Source organism: Pan paniscus, chromosome X (genome assembly GCF_029289425.2).
Source record: "Pan paniscus chromosome X, NHGRI_mPanPan1-v2.0_pri, whole genome shotgun sequence".
NCBI lineage: Eukaryota > Metazoa > Chordata > Mammalia > Primates > Hominidae > Pan > Pan paniscus.
Genome location: NC_073272.2, coordinates 83,913,190 through 83,936,676, shown reverse-complemented (window position 1 = coordinate 83,936,676; position 23,487 = coordinate 83,913,190). Strand labels below are relative to the sequence as shown.

General features: G+C 35.2%; 1 protein-coding gene across 8 annotated transcripts in view; it reads left to right on the top strand.

The window, feature by feature from the left end:
- HDX (highly divergent homeobox) overlaps positions 1 to 23,487 on the top strand; it is a 183,248-nt gene that overhangs the window by 45,129 nt on the left and 114,632 nt on the right. For 7 of the 8 annotated variants that reach the window (XR_008622702.2, XM_063601718.1, XM_003824431.5 and 4 more), the window contains one exon: positions 16,789 to 16,842. The exons of the other annotated variant lie outside the window; for it this stretch is intronic. Coding sequence is in view for 6 of the 7 variants with exons in the window: in XM_063601718.1 (XP_063457788.1) it covers positions 16,789 to 16,842 (54 nt within the window). In the remaining variant the exon portion in view is untranslated. The remainder of the gene's footprint in view (positions 1 to 16,788; positions 16,843 to 23,487) is intronic. 8 annotated transcript variants of the gene reach the window in all.

Genomic DNA, 23,487 nt, shown 5'->3' with positions numbered 1-23,487 from the left:
ATTTCTCAAGGTTCTTGAAGCTTCTTTAGCAGTATTTTATAGACAGTCTTTTATACATTAGTAATAGATAAACCACATTGTGATTTTTTAAAAAATTGTAAACCACGTACCAAGTTTGTGGTCCAAATTGTGTAGGAGAAGTTAAATGTTAATGGCATTCTATTAAATACTTTGTGTGTACTTCTGTAAGCATAGTTATGTCAAAATAAAGTTTTAAAATAGCCAAAAAAAAAGAAGATTTTGTGGCCTAACATGTGGTCTATTCTTGAGAATGATCCTTGTGCTGAGGGGAAGAATGTGTATTCTGCCACCACTGGATGAAATGATTTGTAAATAACTATTAGATTTATTTGGTCTATGGTGCAGATTAAGTCTGGTGTTTCTTTGTTGATTTTCTGTGTGGATTATCTGTCCAGTGCTGAAAGTAGGTTGTCAAAGTCTCTAGATGTTATGTTGGAGTCTATCTGTCTCTTTACCCAAAATAATATATGTTTTATATATCTATGTGCCCCAGTGTTTGGTGCATATATATTTACAACTGTTATAGCCTCTTGATGTTTTGACCCCTTTTCATTATATAATGACTTTCTTTATCTCTTTTTATACTTTTTGTCTTCAAATCTATTTTGTCTGATATAAGTATGGCTATTCTTGCTTTTCTTTGATTTCCATTAACAAGGAATTTGTTTTTCATGTCTTTCTTTTCAGTCTAGGTGTGTCTTTATAGGTGGAGTGTGTTTTTTGTAGGCAACAGATCACTGGGTCTTACTTTTTTATTCATTCAGCCTATGTCTGTTGATTAGAGTTTAGTCCATTTACATTTAATATTGTTATTGATAAGTAAGAACTCACTTCTGCCATTTTATTTGTTTTCTGGTTATTTTGTGGTCTTCTCTTTCTTTTCTCCTTTCTCCTTTTCTTCCTTTTATTGAAGGAAATTTTCTCTGGTGCTATGTTTTCATTTCTATTTTGTGTGTATCCATTGTATGCTTTTTAATTTGAGGTTTCCATGATGTTTTCAAATAATATCTTATAACCCATTATTTGAAACTGATGACAACTTAACATTGATTGCATAAACAAGCAAGCAAAGAAGAATCTAATAAAAAATGTTATTTTTTATTGGTTTGTCTTCTAGTCTTTCTACTCAAGATGTGAATACTTTAAATATCACAATAATAGTGTTATAAAATTCTGTGATTTTCTCTGTACTTACAATTAGCAGGGAGATTTGTACCATCAGATGATTTCTTATTGCTCATTAAAATCTTTTTCTTTCAGATTCAAGAACTCCCTTTAGCATTTCTCGTAGGACAGATAAGGTATTGATGAAATCCTCAGCTTTTGTTTGTCTGGGAAAGTAATTATTTATCCTTCATGTTTGAAGGATATTTTTGCTGGATACACTATTCTAGGACAATTTCTTTTTCTTAAGCAGTTTAAATATGTTATACCACTGTCTCCTGGCATGTAAGGTTTCCAATGAAAAGGCTTCTGCCAGATGTATTGGAGCTTCATTGTATGTCATTTGTTTCTTTTCTCTTGCTGCTTTTAGGATTCTTTTTTATCCTTGACTTTTGGGAGCTTGATTATTAAATGTCTTGTGGTAGTCTTATTTGGCTTAAGCCTACTTGCTGTTCTATAACTTTCTTATAGTAGAATATTAATATCTTTCCCTAGGTTTGGGAAATTCTGCTATTATCCCTTTGAATAAACTTTATACTACTATCCCTCTACTTCCTCTTTGAGGCCAAAATCTTTTAGATTTGCCCTTTTGAGGTTATGTTCTTGATGGTGTAGGCATGCTTCGTTATTTTGTATTATTTTATATTTTGTCTTCTCTGGCTGTTTATTTTCAAATAGCATGTCTCCAAGCTCGCCAATTCTTTATTCTGCATGATCAATTCTGCTCCCAAGATACTCTGATGCATTCTTCTGTATGTCAGTTGCATTTTTCAATTCCAGAATTTCTGCTTTATTCTCTTTAGTTATTTCAGTCTCTTTGTTAAATCTATCTGATAGGCTGGTGAATGTCTTCTGTGTGTTATCTTGAATTTCTTTCAGGTTTCTCAAAACAACTATTTTGAATTCTTAGTGTGAAAGGTCCCATATTTCTGTCTGTCCACAATTAGTGTCTGGTGCCTAGTTCAGCAAGGTCATGTTTTCCTGGATGGCCTTGATGGTTGTGGATGTTTGTCAGTGCCTGAGCATTGGATATTTAAATAGTGAATGTAGTCTTCACTGTCTGGGCTTGTTTGTACCTGTACTTTCTGGGAAGGCTTTTCAAGTATTCAAAGGAACTTGGGTGTTGTTCTTGGTCACTGCAGCTATATCTGCATAAGTGGCACCCTAAGCCCAGTAATGCTATATCTCTCACAGACTCATATAGGTACTGCCTCAGTGGTCTTGGATAAGATCCAGAAGAACCATCTGGATTACCAAGCAGAGACTCTTGTTCTCTTCCCTTACTTTTTGTCAAACAAACAAAGTCTCTCTGTGTGCTGAGCCACCTGGAACTGGGGAAGGGATGACACAAGCATCCCTATGGCCACCACAACTGGGACTGTGCTGGGTGAGACCTGAAACCAGCACAGTACTGGATCTCACCCCAGGTCCATGGAAATTATAGCCTCGTTACTGCCTATGCTTGCTGAAGGTCTTAAGGCTCTACAATTATCAGTGCTACCCAGGCTTGTGTCCTTTTCTTCAGGATGGCAGTTCTCCCTGGCCCCTGGCAGGTCCAAAGATGACATCCAAGAGAGAGGGTCCAGAGTTGGAAAACCTAGGAATCTAGTTGGTGTTCTATTCTACTGTGGCTGAACTGGCCCCCAAGCCACAAGACAAAGTCCTGTCAACTCTTCCTTACTTTTTCCACATGCAGAGGTGTCTCACCTCTTGGCCGCCACCACCCCAGGCCTGTGGCAAAGACTGCCTGGCTACTACCAGTGTTCACTCAAGGTCAATGTACTTTTCAGTTATATTGTGGTGAATATTGCCATACTTGAGACTCTCCCTTCAAAGTAATGGGATCCCCTCTGGCACAGATCACATCTAGAAATTCCATCAAGAGCCAAGACCTGGAATCAGGGACCCCAAGAACCTGCTTGGTGCTCTATCTCCACTGTGGCTGAGCTGGTACCAAAGCTGCAAGACAAAGTCTCCTTTACTTTTTCCTCTACTTTTCTCAAGTAGAAGGTGTCTTTCCCCATGCCCACAACAGCTGGGAATGTGCTTGTTCACAACTGAAGCCAGCACATCTGAATCTTACCCAAGTACCATAGCAAGTACTCCCTGGCTGCCACTGCTGACAACTCAGGTTCAAAGGGCACGTCAGTCAGCAGCTGATAAATCCTGCCAGGACTGTGTGCTTCAAGGCAGCAGGTTCCCTTTTGGCCCAGAGTGTGTCTATAAATGTAGTTCAGGAGCTAGGCCCTGGAATAGGAGCCCCAAGACTCTTCCTTGGATACTATCCTATTGTGGCTGAGCTGTTATCAAAGTTGCAAGACAAAGTCTTCTTTACTCTTCTCTCTTCTCTACTCAAGTGAAGGGAAGGTGTCGCTCCCACAGCTGCAATCTGTACTATCTAGGGTTGGGGGACAGGTGGCACAAGCACTCCCTTGGCTGCCCTGGCTGTTGTCTCACTAGGTCATATGCAGCCCATGTGTACTGGCTGTGAGCCCAGCACAGTACCAGGACTTGCCCAGGAACTGCAATCCTTGTCACATAGACTGTCTTTCAAGTTTACTTACTACTGCAAAGCACTTTAGCCCTCAATGGTGAGGCTTGCCAAAACTCAAGTTCCTAATCTTGGGATGAGTGATTCCCCTCTGGCTAGTGCTGGTCTAAATACTCCCTCCATGCATGCCAGATGAATTCTGCCCATTGTTCTCTTCTGCTGACAGGTCAGCATTGATTTTCAATGCAAAGTCCCACAATCACTGTACTCTTCTTCCCCTAAGTGCACAGACTTTTTTCTCTGCACCACATGGATCCTGCTGGGGTTGGGGGAGGTATGGTGTCGGCTATTAAAGACTGTCTTTCCAATCCTCTTCATTGCCTCTTTCAGTGATATTAAGTTAAAGCCAAGTACTGTGATCGATAACCTGATTTTTAGTTCTTATGAAGATTTGTGTGTGTGTGTGGATCATTCTTCAGTTTGGTATTCTTGAGCGGAGGACAATTGTTCCTTCTAATTGGCCAGTTTGCACTGCCTTTCTCTAATTAGCCAATTTTTGATGAAATTGTCTTTTAGTTGTTGAGTTGTTTGAGTCTGTCGTGTATGCTGAATGAATAGTCCCTTGTCAGATGAAGAGTTTGCAAATATTTCTTCTCATTCAACAGGTTTTCTATCCACTCTATTGTTTCCATTTCTATGGGGAAGCTGTTTAATTTAGTCCCTTTTTATCTATTTTTGTTTTTGTTGCCTTTTCTTTTGAGGTCTTAGCCATAAAATCTTTGTCTACACTAATGGCTTGAAGTATTTCCCCTATGTTTCTTTCCAGTAGTTTTATATTTTTGAGTCTTATGTTTAAGGTTTTATCTTGAGTTGATGTTTGCATATTGTGATATACAGGAGTCTAGTTTCTTCTTCTTCATATGGATATGCAATCTTCCTAGTAGCATTTATTGAAGAGGGCATCATTTCTCTAACACACATTCTTACTTCCTCTGTCCTATTGCCTTATTCCCTTTGTGGATTTATTTCTGGTTTTCTATTTTGATCCATTGCTCTACATGTCTGTTTATATACCAGTACCATGCTATTTGTCCTTGTCATGTATTTTCAAGTCAGGTAAAGAGATGCTTTCAGCTGACTTTTTTTTTTTTTTTTTGTAATGAGCTTAAGAGATCCTTCTGTTTGTGTCTTCTTCAATTTCTTTCATTAGTGTTTTGTAGTTTTCCTTGTAGAATTCTTTTGCCCTTGTGGTTAAATTTATTCCTAGCTATTTTTTGTAGTTATTGTAAATTGCATTGCCTTATTGATTTTTTTTCCTCAGCTAATTTATTATTGGATTATTGAAATGCTACTTATTATAATATGTTGATTTTCTGTCTCCAATTTTACTGAATTTATCTGATTTAAGAATTATTTTGGTGGATTTTCCGGTTTTTCCTAGATAGAAGATCAAGTCATCTACAAAGAGGGAAAATTTGACTTATTTTCCAATGTTGCTGCCTTTTATTTTTTCTTTTGCCTGATTACTCTGGATGGGACTTCCATTACTATGTTGACTAGGAGAGGTGAAAATAGGCATGCTTATCTTCTTCCAGTTCCCAGAAAAAGACTTTCAGCCTTTATCATTCAGTATGATGTTAGTTGCTGGTTTTCATATTTGTCCTTTGTTATGTTGAGGTACATTCCTTCTGGGCCCACTATGTTGTTTTTCTCATGAAGGGATCCTGAATTTTATCAAACGCTTTTCTGCATCTATTGAGACAACAAGGCTTTTGTCCTTCATTTTGTTGATATGATGTGTCATGTTAATTGATTTGTATGTGTTGAACCATCCTAGCATCCCTGGGAAGAATTCCACTTGATCATTTTGTATTATCTTTTTGATGTACAGTTGAATTCATTCTGCTAGAACTTTCTTGAGGGTTTTTGCATCTGTATTAATCAGGGTAACCGGCTTAAAATATTTGTTTTTTTTTGCATCCTTGTCTAGTGTTGGTATCAGGGTAATGCTGGCCTTATATAATTAGAGAAAATTCCCACCTCTTCAATTTTATTGGAATAGTTTCAGGGGAAATTGTTTTACTTCTTCCTTGTAAGTTTCATAGAATTTGGCAGTGAAGTCATTCAGTCTTGGACTTTTCTTTTCTGGTAGAATTTTTTTTTTTGTTACTGATTCAATCTCAGTAATTTTTATTGGTCTCTTCAGGTTTTCTATTTCTTTTTAAATTCAATCTTAATAGGTTGTTTGTGTCCAGAAATGTATCCATTTCCTCTAGGTTTTCTAGTTTGCTAGTGTATAGTTGTTCTTTATAGTCTCTGATGATCTTTTGTATTTCTGTAGTATCAGTTGCAATGTCTATTTTTCATTTCTGATTTTATTTATTTATGTCTTCTTTTTTTCTCTTGGTTAGTCTAGCTTGCAGTTTATCAAATTTGTTTATCTTTTAAGAATGCAACTTTTCATTTTGTTGATAGTTTATGTATTTTTAGTGTCTATTTTATTTAGTTCTGCTCTGATATTTATTATTCCTTTATTTCTATTAATTTTGTGTTTGGTTTGTTGGTGTTTTACTCATTTTTGAAGTTAATTCATTTAATACAATTCTGTCTAAATTTTTCATCTAGGCGTTTATTGCTTTAAACTTTTACATTAGCATTGCTTTTGCTGTACATATATTTGTTATGCTTTGTTTCAAATTTCATTTGTTTTAATACTTTTTAAGAATTTTCTCTTTAATTTCTTCCCTCTTTTTCAGAAGCATGTTTTTTAATATCCATGTATTTGTAAGTTTTCCAAAGTTCCTCCTGTTACTGATCTCTAGTTTAACTCCACTGTGGTCTAAGAAGATACTCTATATAGTTGTAATTTAAAAAATGGTTGTTGAGATTTGTTTTGTGTCCTAACACGTGGTCTGTACTGGAGAATGTTCCATATGCTGTTGCGAAGAATGTGTATTCTGTAGCCATTTGATGAAATATTCTGTAAATGTGTTTTAAGTCCAATTGATGTAATTTATGGTTTAAATACAGTATTTCTTTGTTAACTTTCTGTTTAGATGATCTGTCTAATGCTGAAAGTGGGGAGTTGAAATTCCTAACTACGCTTGTGTTGGAGTCTCTTCTTTTGTCCCCAATCTAATAATATTTGCATTGTATATCTTGGTGCACTGGTGTTGGGGGCATATATGCTTAGAATTTTTATATCCTTTTGCTGGATTGATCCCTTTATCATTGTATAATGACTTTCCTTTTCTCTTTTTATTGTTTTTTACTTAAAGTCTGTTTTATCTAAGCATTGCTACTCCTGCTCTTGTTTTGTTTTCATTTGCATGGAATATTTTTTTCCATCCCTTTACTGTCAGCCTATATGTGCCTTTATAGGTGAGATTGCTTTCTTGTAGGCAGTATATAGTGGAGTGATGGTTTTTTTTGTTGTTGTCCATTTAGCCAGTCTATATATTTTAAGTGGAAAGTTTAATTCATTTATATTCAAAATCATAATTGATATGTGAATATTTATTCCTGTCATTTTACTAGTTGATTTCTGGTGGTTTTTAATAATATCCTTTGTTCCTTCCTTTTTTTTAATTATACTTTAAGTTTTAGGGTACATGTGCACAACGTGCAGCTTTGTTACATATGTATACATGTGCCATGTTGGTGTGCTGCACCCATTAGCTCATCATTTAACATTAGGTATATCTCCCAATGCTATCCCTCCCCTTCCCCCCACCCCACAACAGGCCCGGTGTGTGATGATCCCCTTCCTGTGTCCATGTGTTCTCATTGTTCAATTCCCACCTGTGAGTGAGAACATGCGGTGTTTGGTTTTTTGTCCTTGTGATAGTTTGCTGAGGATTGTTCTTTCCTTTTACTTTTATTGTTTACAAATGTAATTGATAGTTTTCTGTAATGGTAACATTGAAGTCTTTTCCCTTTCTCATGTGTGTGTTTGCTCTTCTAGTGGGATTTATCCTTCATGTGTTTTCATGATGCTAGTATTGTCTTTCACTTCAACATGTCAGACTCCCTTGAACAATTTCAGGGTGAGTCTAGTGGTGGTGAATTGCAGCTTTTGTTTGTCTGGGAAATACTTTATTTCGTATTCATTTGTGAAGAATAACTTTACTGAGTATAATATCCTTGGCTTGCAGGGTTGTTTTTCTTTCAGCTCTTTGAAGATACCATTCCACTATCTCCTGGCCTGTAAAGTTTCTACTGAGAAATCTGGTGTTAGTCTGATGTGGGTTTTATAAAGGTGACTAGATACTTTTCTCTTGCTGTTTTCAGAATCTCTCTTTGCCTTTGACTTTTGACAGTTTTACTGTATTATGCCATAGAGAAGACCTTTTAGCATTGTATCTCTTTGTGGATCTCTGAGTTTCCTGCATTTGGATGCATAAATCTCTTGGTAGACTTTTGAAGTTTTCAGTCATTATTTAACTAAATAGGTTTTTTATTGCTTTGACTTTTTTCTTTTTTTGCCTTCTTGGACACAATAAAATTAAATATTTGGGCACTTTATGGTATTCTGTGTGTCATGTAGGCTTTATTCATTCTTTTTTATCTTTTGTTTTTTGTCTGACTGGGTTATTTCAAAAGACCTATCTTCCCATTCTGAAATTCGTTCTTCTGCTTGGTGTGATCTATTGTTGAAGTTTGAATATATTTTTTATTTGATTCCATGAATTTTTTAGATTTTTTATTTGATTCCATGAATTTTTCCAGAATTTCTTTTTTAAATGATATCTATCTTTTTAGTAAATTTCTCTTTCATATCCTGAATTGTTTTTCTGATTTCTTTGTATTATTTTTCTGAATTATCTTGTATCTCCCTGAGCTGCTTTATAATCAATATTTTAAATCATTTTTTCTGGTTTTCATTAATTTCTTCTTGAATATAATCTGTTGCTGAATAAATATTGTGATCCTTTAGAGGTATCATATTTCCTTGTCTTTTCATGTTATGTATTTTCATTGACATCTGATCATCTGGTATAACAGTTGCCTCTTCCAATATTTTTAATTTCCTTTTGTAGGGGAGCACTTTTTCCTGAAGATGTATCTATGGTGTTTGCTGTGTAGGGCACTTTGGCTTTCATTCTCGGTGTGTCCATTAGCATAGTCCTTGCATGATTTCCTCACCTGTAAACAGCATCAGTAGTGTCTGTCATTTTCTCAGTGCTTAGGGTGTGATTTTTAGTGGAGACTATGTTGAAGTTTTGTTGGGAACAGAGACATTCAGATGGGCCTCAGTGGCTGTGGCAAGCTGAGTCTGCTTGTCCTTGGGCCCCAGGGCAGTATACTCTGGCACTGGTATTAACAGATACAGGTGTGGTGATTCTTGGGCCTCCAGCCAGCTTCCTCAGGTGCTGGCCATGTCCTGGATGGGTGGGTGAGTCCTTGGGACCCTGAGCAGCAATGTGGCCTGAGTGATGACAGCAGCCATGGCAGGACAATCCTCTGTCTCCCACACAGTTCATCCTGCTGTTGACAGTGGCTGTGATGGGCTGGGTGGACCTGTCCTCAGGCACTCAAGAGTAGTGCCAAATGTGGTGGATGGGGCGGGGTAACCTACAGGCACTGACAGTGTGCTCAGGCATTGGGATGGATGAAGCTGAGCCAGGAAGGCCTGTCCTCCAGCCCTCAATGGTGTATGCAGGCACTGGCTGTGGTAGGCTGGAGCATGGTGATTGCCAGGCTTTTACAGAATGCTTGGTGGGGATAGCAGTGGCTGTGCTGCAGCTCTGCTGCTGGGGAGGGTGAGATTGTTTTCAGTGGCAGCATCCTGAACAGGTGGCTGGGTAGCAGGCATCTCAGTCACAGGTGGGAGTTGTAAGTATGGCAGCCTTTTCTCAAGGTGCTATTAAATGTGAGGCAGCCCTGGTACTAGAGGCAGAAGGATTACAGCCAATGGCTTGTGCTTCAGCCCTGGTGGTAGCAGTCAGCATCACTGCCCAGATTCATGTGGATGATGAAAATTAGGCTTCAGGGATTCGGAGATGCAGGAGCTGTTGGAGAAGCAGGGCAGGAAGCAATCCGGTAGGGACTGGCCTCTCAAAGTGGCATCTTGGTGTAACTGTTTAGGACTTGGTGTGTGTGGGGGACCTGGTGTGAGCTCCCTCTCTGGAGCAATGCTGTCACCTCATCTTCAAGCAGCTTCCTTTGTTAGTTTCAGGGCCTAAGTGAGTTGAGGCACTTTCCATTGGCTAAGATTGCAGGAATCCATGGTAGAAATGTGTACTACTGGGTGTCACTCGCTTATTCTTTACTTGTATTGGGGAACCTCTCTAGGCTCTTAGCTCCCACTGGCCCAGTAGGCTGCTTTGCTCCCCTCTCCTTCCTTGCCTTAGGTGTTTTGTCACTTCTTTGTTGAATTCCAGCCTTCTCTATTAGGTGATCTATTCAAAGTGTGATTCTCTACTTGCTGTTTTGTTTCTTCTTTGTGGAGGAGGTGAATACCAGATGTCTCTAGCCAGCCATCTTGAAGCCCCTGCTCTATGTGGCTACTTTAAAATATCTAGATTTTCTAGTGTCATTCCGGCATCTTCCAGAACCCTTAGCTGCTCTATATATTCCTCAATTAGTAATCTCTTTCCCCAAGGGTCCATGGGTCTTCAGTCTCTCTGAGGTTTTCATGAGCTTTGTTCACTGCTTCTCACCAATTCCACTAGCCTGAGATCTGAGATGTGCCACTATTGGCTGTCTAAACTCCAAATTAGGAGATAAAGAGACAAATTCCTCAGGCAGACCCCAGACAGATTAAAATGTTGCAAATTCAGTCCACCTCACACTCTCTTACTCACAGAAGAGACTGGGGATCAGGCCACCACACTTCCCCCAAACTGTGCCCTGCCATACCAGGAAAGGGTGCAACAAGGCAAATAAAAACACTGTGAAATCTCCTACTATTTTGAATGTGACATTTTCTTGATTGTACACTCAATTGGTTGCTGTGAATATGGTTTCAAGAACTAGTATAAAGTTGTTTCAACTAGTCACTAGTTGTTTATTTAATATTTACATGGGAGGACAAGGATCTATAGCTACCTAGGCCTTCATCTTGCTTACTTCTTTCTGCTGGTTTTTTTTTTTTTTAATTACAGAATAAATGTATCAGTCCATACAGTGTTAATGCAACAAACAGACATTGTGTTTGATTTATTTTAAAAACCTATCTTTTGGTTCAGCATGTAGTCATATGCAAAGAAAAGATACAGAGTTGTGATTCGTGGTAACCATTCTATTCCAGCCCAGTAAATATGGGTAGCCTGACAAAAGCAATAAATCTTTTGTTGTTTGATGAACTGATCTCTGAATGTGCATGTAATACACTGCTTCATTTCAACTATATAAATGTATTTAGAATTTAAAGCTAACATTGACAATTTATATTCTGAAATTAGTAAAGAGCTTTTATATTTCCCAAATTTCTATTTTTTACCTGAGTAGAATTAATATAATATTTTATTTACAATATGCTAGAGAACATAATTTTAGGGGCTCTAGATTTGTGATTGTTTATTCTTTAGTGCCTTTGGATAAGAAGATAAACATTCCACATATTAACTTACATTATTTTATTTTTATCTTCCATTATTTTTAACAGGGAATAACTCAAGAATCAGTAGGACGAATTTGGTTTGTAATGTTACATCTGAGTACCTTTTATAATTCTGAAACATCTTAGAATTTTATAATTCTGAAACATCTTAGAATTCTGGTTTCCCTGATTTTAATTTCCTGTAGTTTGTAAAATTTTACTACTATGTATAAAAACAAATTTCAAATAGCATTTTGGTTTTCAATTAGATGAACTTTCCAGGCTAATAGTTTTCTAAGCACCAGATTTCTATCACATAATAGAAGAAAAATTCATACGCTTAAAAATATGTTAGTTGTTTATCCAAAAGCTGTAGCATTGAAACTTTAATTTGTAAAGGCATTCTAATTTCTGAAAACTTTTCTGAAGACTTTGTAGAGAGAAAAGAGGAAAATATTTTATATACACCAAGACATCTTTTTTTCTTTGCTCCAGAACACATTGTTCTCAATCATAAATAATTTACTCCCCTCCTCCACAGCTCCTTACCCCATGCATTAGTCTCATATATATTGTCACTCTTGGCTTTTTGTTAAATTTCAGCAAATTAGAGCTAGTGAATAATAAATGCCCAAGTTAATTCAATTAGTCAATCAGTAAATATTTATTGAGTGCTATCATATGCCCAGCAATGTTCTCTGTGCTGTACACCTCATAGTTGAAAAAAAAATTAGGAAACTCTGCCTATTAAAGCAGAGTGATTGATAGGTTTCTATGCTCAGCTAATACTAAAACAACTGATGGAAAGCTAAAACACTGATTTATGAGTCTCTTACTGCTGAATTCTTTTGAGAGGTCTGGTTATTTCTTGATTGCTTCATTTAATCAAATACCATTTAACAAAATGCTAAGTAATCAAATACTCCATTTTCCTGGCTCACATAAAATGCAGTATATATCAGATAGTAGCTTTTCTAGCCTCATAAGTTGGTCTCAGATTTTTAAAATAGGATGTTCAGCATATACATAGAATTGTCTTTACAACATATTTTTGAAATCAAATGAATATTTTTAACATATAATCTCTGTGTGACTACATAAAATAATTAGAATAAATTTTTAAAACTTGGTATTTTGCTCTTGACAATCTAATAATCTAGCAGAAACATTAAAGCGGATTCACATGTGGGGTCTAAATTGTGTAAAATAAAACAGCAAAAATTCCTTTAAGAATACCTAAATCATCTATAAAACTTAACTATTTGCATGCCTTCTTATGAATGTACAACCATGTACAGTAATGAAGACATATCATATATAACTGATATCTTGATATGTAGAGTCTATTTAAAGTATGATTTTACATGAGACTGGCAAGTGTGTTATAGTTGAATTCATGAACCTTAAGTATACATTTGATGTGACTCCAGTATACATCTAAATAAGTGCATTATTTTCATTGTGTATCCACTCTTAGCCATGAGATGCAGATTTCCAACAGTAAGTACACTTTCATTTACTTTTAAAGTTGCAATTCTCCGTTAGCTCCAGCAGACCAGGCACTCTGGGAAGCAGTTAGCCATAACAGGACTATTTCCATTATCTCCAGACTATTTAGTTCTCTTCTATCTTACACATAAGGCCTTTCTTCAGTAGTGTGCCTTATATTTCTCTTCTTAATTCCTACCTCCTTACCCTGGTTCCAAGCCTGAATTACTTCTCTTCCAAACTATTATAATAGTTTTTGTGCTTCTTTAATTTACTGTACACACATAGACATCTAAGATTTGTACTGTATAAAAATACATTTCTGATCATACCATACGTCTGTTTGAATGCCTTCAATGGCTACCTATTTTCTACAGAATTAGATATAAATGCACTTTGCCATTCATGATCTCCACACAGGGACCTTAACTCCCCTTTCTAGTTCTAGTTGAACTGACCATTCCCCAAATACATCCTGTCTTTTTATTCCACCGTGCTCATGCCATTCTTTTTTTTCCCCTAAAAGACTGATGTTTTTTATTTCTGTTAGAGTTCTACACATCTTTTAAGATTAAGCTAAGTTATCAATTCACAAGTAGATGTAATTTTGTCATATTTTGAGCTCTTGTTGCACTTTAATTATTGTACCTCCCTTGTGACATTTAACAGTTTTCTTTGTAGTAAAGACATTCATGTACCTGTCTTATCTCTTACTCTCAAGCAATAGTTCTTGCTGCCTAGGAAATTATCTTTTACTGATCTTTTATTTCCTGTAGCACTCTAAAACAGCACCACATATAGAAGAAATACCTGACTGGAAAGTTATATATACTTATTTCAGTAATGTTCGATTTTGTCAAAAGTTTTTGAAGTTCTTTCACAATTGCTTTAGGAGCTGGCGGAACTTTTTTAAATGCTTCAGTAGTGACAAATAATTCTCATTTGAGGGAACATTTGATTTTAAAAAATAGCCAGAATTTATTCTAAGCCATGTTTAGTGACTAATATGAATGTTCAATTGGGGCTGTTATATTTTCAGTTAAAATAAAAGGAGTGCAATGAGACAAAATCTCTGGGTGAGGCATGAACTGACAATTCTAAAAGGAAAGTTCCCAAAATGCTTTGAATAATGTCAACATCATTGTAATGAGTTTATAACACTCCAAATTTTCTACTTGAAAATGTACAGCACTCTTTTGGATGTGTATGTTCTAATATATTTGTTAAATCAGTCTCATCTCGTTGAAGATTTATTTCATAGTTTTCCAAACCAGTCTGTTTAAAGTGAGTTTGGAATTGAAATATCATTTAAGTGAGATGTGTATTACCCATCTAATTTGAATATTGCATTTCATAGCTTTTGGTGAATGAGAAATATACCATCAATATTTCACCAAATAAAGCTTCCCAAATTTGAGGAAAGACATTTATTCAAAAAAGCCTACAAATTCAATTACTCTGACCAGCTGTTCCTGAGTTCTACCAGAAATGTAATGAACTGAACAATGGATTTGAAGTAAACATGAGAGATTAGTTAAATATAACATCTGAGTATCATGTAACTGCTGACACAGAATTATAAAACAAAAAAGTGAAACTTCTTCCAAAATCAGATGGAATTTATAATATTTGCATACTATGTGCTTATAGGAGTTTTGTATTTTCTTCCTTACACACAATTGACTTAAACAGAAAACCACATTTTATATTTCTCAAATGTATAGTCAGTGTTTATACAAATTCTATTACAATGTTTGTTGTATCATCTTTATCATTTCATATGTAATATTTTAGCAGTTACTGGTTTAAAGTTTTGTTTTGTTTGTAATTCATTTGGTATATCATATATTTTCTAGAAATTCTATATGGTCAATTCTGAATTATTTTACTAATGGAAAAGAATATGTGAACAGATAATCCAAAACACTTGGTATCTATATTTTTTCTAGATTATGTTATATTATTTAAGCAGATGTATTTCCCTCACTGAGGCTAACAATGAATTTTCAAACCCTAACACACATTGGTGGGATAAAAAGAAAAAATACATTTTGAATAATTTTTAAGAATACATTTCTTATCACCTTCAGCTCATCATTAAAAAATCAATTATTCACACCTTCTCATTAACCCCTAGCATTCCAGTTAATTGCTATTTTACTGTAATAGTATTTTATCTTGAGTAAAAATACTTTTTATTTTTCCTTAAAAGTATTATTTGGAGTTTATATCATGTTTAGCTTATTCCTTGCATTTTGGCATACTTGTAACTCAAAGTAAAATGGCAGGTCTGGTGGCCAGGAATAGTAACAGCTTACCTGAAGTTTGAATAACTGAGAATATTAATTTACTATTCACATTGATCATCACTCCTTGTCAATAGGCATAATACTATTTAGGTCATTACTGCTTATAATTTATGAAAAACATTAAATATTTTATTGAATGCCTTGTTCTCACTTCAATGACCTACTGAGACTGATTTGCCTTGTCAGTCTCTCAGGAGGTATCTGTTTGGAAGGGAAGGAAAGAGCAAGTGAGAGGTACACCCCAATTCTTGTGTGTCCTATGATAAAACATAGTTAAGTCCAGACTAACCTGAACCACAGCTAACAGACTACCTTTGTCTTTGTAAATGCTCCCTAAAATCCCATTAGAGTAGCATCTGTCTACCTGTGTAGCAATGCTGAGGTAATAAGGTGTTACTGGCCATTTGTCTTAGTGGTTTCTACCTAAAAAAGGACTACCATACTGTTGAATAGGATTTGTAGGAAGATTATTTCAATTTTGGGTGTGAGTACTTAGGTAGATGAGAATGTATTGAACTTGAATATATCCACAACTACCGCAATACCCTGCCCCATTAGTAAAGGTCAACATATTTCACCATTTCTGGGAAATTATCAGAAAGTATTTGCTCAAGTATAAAATACTTGTATAATATGCAAGAAATATCTCCTCAAGATTGCAACATTGCTAAACTTTACTACCAAAACTAGACACTGGGACATAATTGAAAAAGAACAAATTTTATCAAACACATTTTTATCTAGAGAGGTTTGATGTATATATAATAATGATTAAAGGTTTACTTTTTCTTTTTCAATCATACATTATTTATGCAAAGAGAATATTTCATTAAACAAATGGGCTTATTAAAATATACAATTCACCTTTTTGCAAGAAAGAGTATAGGGCATAGTGAATAGACTTCTATTGAGGCCACTATTTGGAGAAACATTGTTTCAGTCATTTATACTGTAGGTCTAAGATTTGTATTAAGAAAACACATGTAGCAATAAATCCATTAGTCAGTGCTGAGTTTACAAAGTAAATAGAGGTAATGTGTTTAAGTAGTTTATAGTGCACATCATTCATTATGAAGTCATCTCTTGCTTTGTGGTAAAGCCCTATTTAAAATGTGACTACAGTAGTCCTCCCTTATCTATGGTTTTGTTTTTCATGATTACAGTAACTTGCAGTGCAGTACAATAAGATATTTCGAGAAAGGCCACATTCACATAACTTTTATTACAGTATTTTGTCATAACTGTTTTATTTTATTATTATGTTCATTTCTTAACTAATTTATAATTCAACTTTTTCATAAGCATGTATGTATAAGAATAAATATAGTATATATAGAGTTCGGTACTCTCTGCAGTTTCAGATATCCACTGGGTGTCTCAGAGTATATTATCTGTGGATACGGGGGCCTACTCTATTCTATACTTCTTGTAACTTCTTCACTTCAAAAAGCATTGAATTTTTATTATAACAAATGTATTATCTATAGATTTTAAAACTTGCAACAGAGTCCCAACAATCGTAGGGCCCCCAACAATGCCTTAGAACCTTTTTTTTTGAATTCCCAGAAGTCTGCCCCACTTTTCAATTTTTTTCACCAAAAAAGACCCCTTAAAATCTGTTGAGTTCAATAAGGAAACAACATTTTATACGTGGGGAATATGTTCTGAATGCAGATTTATCTTGAAATAGTGTGTGAAATCTTTGGTGTTGATCAACATTCCAAGTACTGTCAATAAATAGCTTACTGAGATTCCATTTATTGTTTTCACAGATTTCAGGAAACCTTACTGTGCCTTGGATTACAGGGTGTTCTAGAAAAAGAGCAGTAAGTAATCTTTCATTTAAAGCAGCAAATGGGTTTCCCCTTGTGCTGTTAGTAAAAATGCCATTGAGAAAATTGCCATATTTGTAAAGCTGGCAAAACTGAACCTTGATAGGACTACATTGTCTCAAAGGACATTTTTCAAGATCATAATATTTACATATACTGCAAATGTAATCTTAATTATAATGTAGTACTCAGCACACCATATAATCCATGGGCAGTTTTCTCAGTTTTAAAAGTGACTCCAAAATAATTCATAAAATATGATTTTTCTACATCTAATCAACCCAATTAATTTGATCAATTGAATTATAATTTATATAAAATATCTCAATCAGTACTGCATAATTTAATTTACTATTTTCTTTTAGTGCAAGTCAGTATTTAGAAATGATGAGTAATTAAGGTTTACCAATCTTATTTTGTGCTCTAGATTTCTGACACAACTGTTGTAATTTTTAAAATGTCAGTATAACAGAACTTCAGTAAAATTGTGCTTCCTCAAAGAATCTCATTCATTTTTGTGTGTAAGACCAATAAATCTGCATTTTGGCAAATAGCCCAGGAGATTTTGATGTGACTGGTCCCTATATAGGAAAAGATTAAGAGGCTTTAATCATAAAAGATACATGAATCGACTTTTAGAAAGACAAATAATCCAAAGCAATCCTAAGCAAAAAGAACAAAACAGGAGATATCACATTCCTGACTTCAAACTATACTATGAGGCTACAGTAACGGACACAGCATGGTACTGATACTAAAACAGACACATAGACCAGTAGAACAGAATAAAGCACCCAGAAACAAAGCTGCACATCTTACAAATGTCTGATCTTTGACAAAATCAACAGAAATAATAAATAAGGAAAGACTCCTTGTTCGATAAATGACACTGGAATAACTAGCTAGCCATGTGCAGAAGAATGATACTGGAACCCTACCTCTCATATGAAAATTAACTCAAGATTGATTAAATATTTAAATGTAAGACTGAAAACTATAAAAATCCTAGAGGAAAACTTAGGGAATACCCTGCTCAACATTGGCTTTGGCAGAGAATTTATGGCTAACTCGCCAAAAACAATCACAATAAAACCAAAAATAGATAAATGGGACCTAATTAAACTCGAGCTTCTGCACAACAACAAAAAAATTATGAACAGCATAAAAAGACAACCTACAGAATGGGAGAGAATATTTGTAAAATATGCATCTGACAAAGGTCTAACAGCGAGAATCTACAAGGAACTTAAACAAATCAACAAGCTAAAAATCAGTCTAAATAAAAATGGGCAAAAGACATGAACAGGCACTTTTCAAAAGAAGGTATACAAGAGGCCAACAAACATGAAAAAAACGTTGAACATCACTAGTCATCAGAGAAATGCAAATGAAAACCACAATGAGATACCATCTCTCACCAGTCAGAATAGCAATAATTAAAAAGGCAAAACAAAAAAACAAAACAAAAGAAAAAACCAGAACTGATTCTCCTCAGTCTATGGAGAAAATAAAATACACTGTTGCTGGGAATGCAAACTAGTTCAGCCACTGTGGAAAGCAGCTTGGAGATTTCTCAAAGAACTTAAAATATAACTACCATTTGACCCAGCAATGCCTCTACTGGGTATATACCCAAAGGAAAATAATTCATTCTATCATAAAGGCACATGCAGCCATATATTCATTACAGTGCTATTCACAATAGCAAGGTCATAAAATCAACCTAAGTGCCCATCAACAGTGAAGTATATGTGGTACACATACACCATGAAATACTATGCAGTCATAAAAATGAATAAAATCATGTCCTTTGCAGCAACATAGATGCAGCTGGAGGCTATTTTCCTAAATGACCTAATGCCAGAACAGAAAACCAAATACCGCATGGTCTCACATTTAAGTGGGAACTAAACATTGAATACACATGATCACAAAGATAAGAACAACAGACACTGGGGCTCACTAGATGTGGGAGGGAGGGAGGGGGTGTGGGCTGAAGAACCACCTGCTGGGTACTATACTTATGGTCTGGATGTGGGATCATTGGGACCTGAAGCCTCACTGTTATGCAATTTACTCATGCACATGTACACTTTAATCTATAATAAGAGTTGAAATTAGAAAAATAAGTAAATAAAAAGAAAGATAATCCAAGTTATTTTATAATGGATAGGATACATAAAAATGAAGCTAGGACTTCAGTATTGGCCAAGATTGTCTAATTCCTTCATCCATTTTCTTCCCCAAAAAGTAGAACTATAAACTGTGAAAATAATGTAAGAGGCCACCAAAGGAGAATTCTGAAAGGATGAAAGAATAAAGTGACACATTAGGGACTCCAGGAATTAGAGGAACTACAGGGTGTCTTGGTCCCCCACTTAACATTAAAAGGGGATTCAAGCCGGGAACCTCATGTCTCCCACCTTAGCAATACAAGAAAGCTTTGGTAGGCTCATTCCCCATCCTCCATCTGCCACCAGTTGGAGCAGGAATCTCAAGAACAAAATGAAGTGAGCCTGGCAACTCTGACAAAGAAGATTAACTGGAAGTTTTGCTGACAATAAGCAGTCAGGAGAGCTACTCTCTGTTCCTGCTAGACCAGGACATTCTCTCCCTCATCAGAAGACACCAGGCAGTAATATCAAGGAAGATACTGACACAAAGAGTAGCTTAGTCTCTTGACTCCTGGAAGCAAGATAATTACTTCCTCTACCTAGAGATAAAAGTGGCTTATTGGCAACAGGAAGAGGGACCAAGCCACAATGGGCAACTAGTCTAAAAAGTGTGCTATGTATTCCTGAAGGATGGAGATTCCATTTTCCACCGAAGGACACTAGTTTGTTGGGCAACACCAATGGGGGTAGGTATCTCCCCACATGTGCCTGGTCTAGATCAGCTCCTTCTGTCCTCTTAGGTGGCACCAGTAGGGATTACTAGAAGCTCTAGTGGAACTAGGTAAATCAAGCAGATGAAAATAACACCACAGAAGTTATGAAAGTTGAACTATTATTGGAACCATAGCCAATAAAAGTAGGCCAGGACTTGCATGTTAAACATAACCTGGTGACTGCCTGCAAAATGTTTTTAAAAAGCCAAGCATGATTATGTGTGCCTGTAGTCCCAGCTACTTGGGAGGCTGAGGTGGGAGGATTGCTTGAGCCCAGTAGTTCAAGTCCAGACTGGGCAACATAGCAAGGTCCTGTCTCTTAAAAAAAAAAGTCTCCTAAGGTAGTGGCCAAAGTAGACTGGAAACAATTCAAGATTGCTCCTTGAATTAAATTATTGCCTTTATTACTATATAATGTTTGCCTTTGTCTCTTTTTACAGCTTTTTGCTGAAGTCTGTTTTATCCAATATAGATACAGTTACTCATACTTGCTATTGGTTTCTATTTGCATGGAATATCATTTTCCATCGTTTAACTTTCATTCTATGCATATCTCTACAGGTGAGCTGAATTTATGTAGACAGCATATAGTTGGATAAATATATATGCATCCAATACTGGAGGATCCACATAGAGCAATTATTACTAGATCCAAAAGGATAGATAGACTGTAATACAATAAATGTTGAGAACTAGAATGCCTCACTCTCAGTATTGGACAGATCATCTAGAAAGAAAATTAACAACAACAACAACAAAAACACGCAATGCATTTAAACTGCACCATGGACAAAAAAAAAAAAAAATCCCAGCAAACATTTACAAAACATTTTCATCCAACAGCTGCAGAATACACATTAATCAGCACATGGTGTATTCGCCAGGATTAACTATAGGTTAGGACACAAGACAAGTCTCAACACATTTTTAAAAGTTAAAATCGTATCAAATATCTTATCTGACCACAATAGAATAACACTGAGCATCAATAATAGAGAAACATTTGAAGCTATACAAATACATAGAAAATAAACAACATGCTCCTGAATGACTAACAGGTGAAAGGAGAAAATAAGAATACAATTTTAAAATTTCTTGAAACAAATGAAAATAGAAACACAACATACCAAAACCTATGGGTCACAGCAAAGGCAGTATTAAAGCCAAGTTAATAGCAATAAATGTCTACATCAAAAACTAGAAAAAAATCAAATAATAAGTTAAAATGCATTTTTCTTAAGTAAGTAGAAAATCAAGAACAAGCCAGATCCAAAATTAGTAGAAGGAAAGAAATAATAAATAATAAAGATCAGAGAACTAAATGAAATGGAAACTAAAAAATATATAAAATATCAATGAAACAAAAAGTTTTCTAAAAAGATAAGCAAGATTGACAAATCCTTAACTAGACTAAGAAAGAAATAGAGAAGACCCAAGGAAATAAAATCAGAAATGCAAAAGGAGATGTCATACTGGATACCAAATAAAAAGGATCATTAAAACTACTATGAACAGCAACATGCCTAAAAATTAGAAAACCTGAAAGAAATGAGTAAATTTCTGGATACATATGACTTACTAACATTGAACCAAGAAGGTAAAGAAAATCTGAAGGGACAAATAAAAATAATGAGATTCAGTTAATAATAAAAAGTTTTCCAAAAAATAAAAGTCCAGGATTGAATGGCTTCATCACTGAATTCTACCACACCTTTAAAGAAGAATTATTACCAGTTATTCTCAAACTATACCAAAACATCGAAGTGGAGTTAACTCTTCCTATCACATTCTATGTGGCCAGCATAACCCTGATAACAAAAGCATACAATGATACAACCGAAAAAGAAAACAACAGGCCAATATCACTGAAGAACATAGATACAAAAATCCTCAGTAAAAAACTAGCAAAATTAATCCAATAATATATCAAAAAATATGCCATGATCAAATGAGATTTATCCCAGGAAAGCAAGAATGGTTTAACATACACAATCAGTAAACATGATACATCACATGAATAGAATGAAGAAAAAAACATTATCTCAATAGATGCAGAAAAAGCATTTGATAAAATTCAGCATCCATTATTTATTTGAATTCTTGATAAATTAAATATAGAAGAAAATACTTCAACACAACAAAGGTCATATATGAAAAATTCACAGCCTAAATAATACTGAATGGAAAAAAGGTGAAAGCCTTTCTTCTAAGAATTGGAAAAAAACAAAGATTCCCACTTTTATCAATTCTATTCAGCATAGTACTAAAAGTCTTGGCCACGGTGACTAGGTAAGATTTAAAAAAAAGGCATCCAAATTGGAAAGGACAAATTAAAATTATCCTTTTTTAACAGACAATGTAATCTCATACATAGAAAAACTTAAAGACTCAAACACAAAACTCTTAAAACTGGTAAGCAAATTCAGTAAAGTTGCAGGATACAACATCAACATACATATTCAGTAGCATTTTTATGTGTAAACAACAAACAGGATGAGAATTAAATCAAGAAGACAATGCTATTTACAAAAACTGAAAGAAATAAAATACCTTGAAATAAATTTAACCAAGGAGTTGAAAGAACTGCAATTAAAAAAAACAAAACATTGATGAAAGGAATTGAAGGATACACAAATAAATAGAAACACATTCCAAGTTCATGGACTGGAAGAATTAATATCATTAAAATGACTATATGGCCCACAGGAATCTACAGATTCAATAAAATATTTATCAAGGTGCCAATGAAATGTTTTATGGAAATAGAAAAAATAATCCTAAAATTTATATGGAACCAAGGAAGAGCCAGAATAGCCAAAGCAATACTGAGTAAAAAGAACAATGCAGGAGGCATCACACTACCAAACGTCAAAATATGCTACAAAGCTGTAGTCACCACAACAGTATGGTTTTGATATAAAAACGAACACATAGAACCATAAAACAGAGGAGAGAACACATAAATTAATTCACGCACTTACAGCCAGATGATTTTTGACAAAGGTGCCAAGAGCACTCGCTGGGAGAAGAAAGCCTTCTATAAATGGTGATGGAAAAATTGGATATTCACCAGCAGAAGAATGAAATTAGACCTCCTCTCACACAAAAAATAAAAATCAACTACAAATGGATCAAATACCTAAATGAGAGACCTCAAGCTACAAAGCTACTAGAAAGAAACATAGGTAGTGTGCTTCAGGACATTTTCCCAACAAATAGAACAAACAGCAGGTCAGGAAAACATTTTATCAATAAGACCTCAAAGGCACAGGCAACAAGAGAAAAAATAAATCGGATTGTATCAAACTAAAACGTTTCTGCATAGCAAAGAAAACAACAGAGTTAAAGGTCAACCTAAAGAATGGGAAAAATATCTGTGAACTGCTCACCCAACAGCAGATTAAGGTCCAGAATATTTTTAAAAACTGCAACATCTCAACAGAAAAAAATCAAATTTTTAAAGAAATAAGTAACCTGAAAAGATATTTCTCAAAGAAGACAAAAAAATGGCCAACAGGTATGCTGACATTATACTGATTGGGCAAAAGCTGGAAGCATTCCCCTTGAAACCCAGAGCAACACAAGAATGCCCCCTCCCACCACTCCTATTCAACATAGTGCTGGAAGTCCTGGCCAGAGCAATCAGGAAAGAGAAAGAAATAAAAACCATCCAAGTAGGAAGAGAGAAAGTCAAACTATCTCTGTTTGCAGATGATATGGTTCTATACCTAAAGAACCCCATAGTCTCTGCC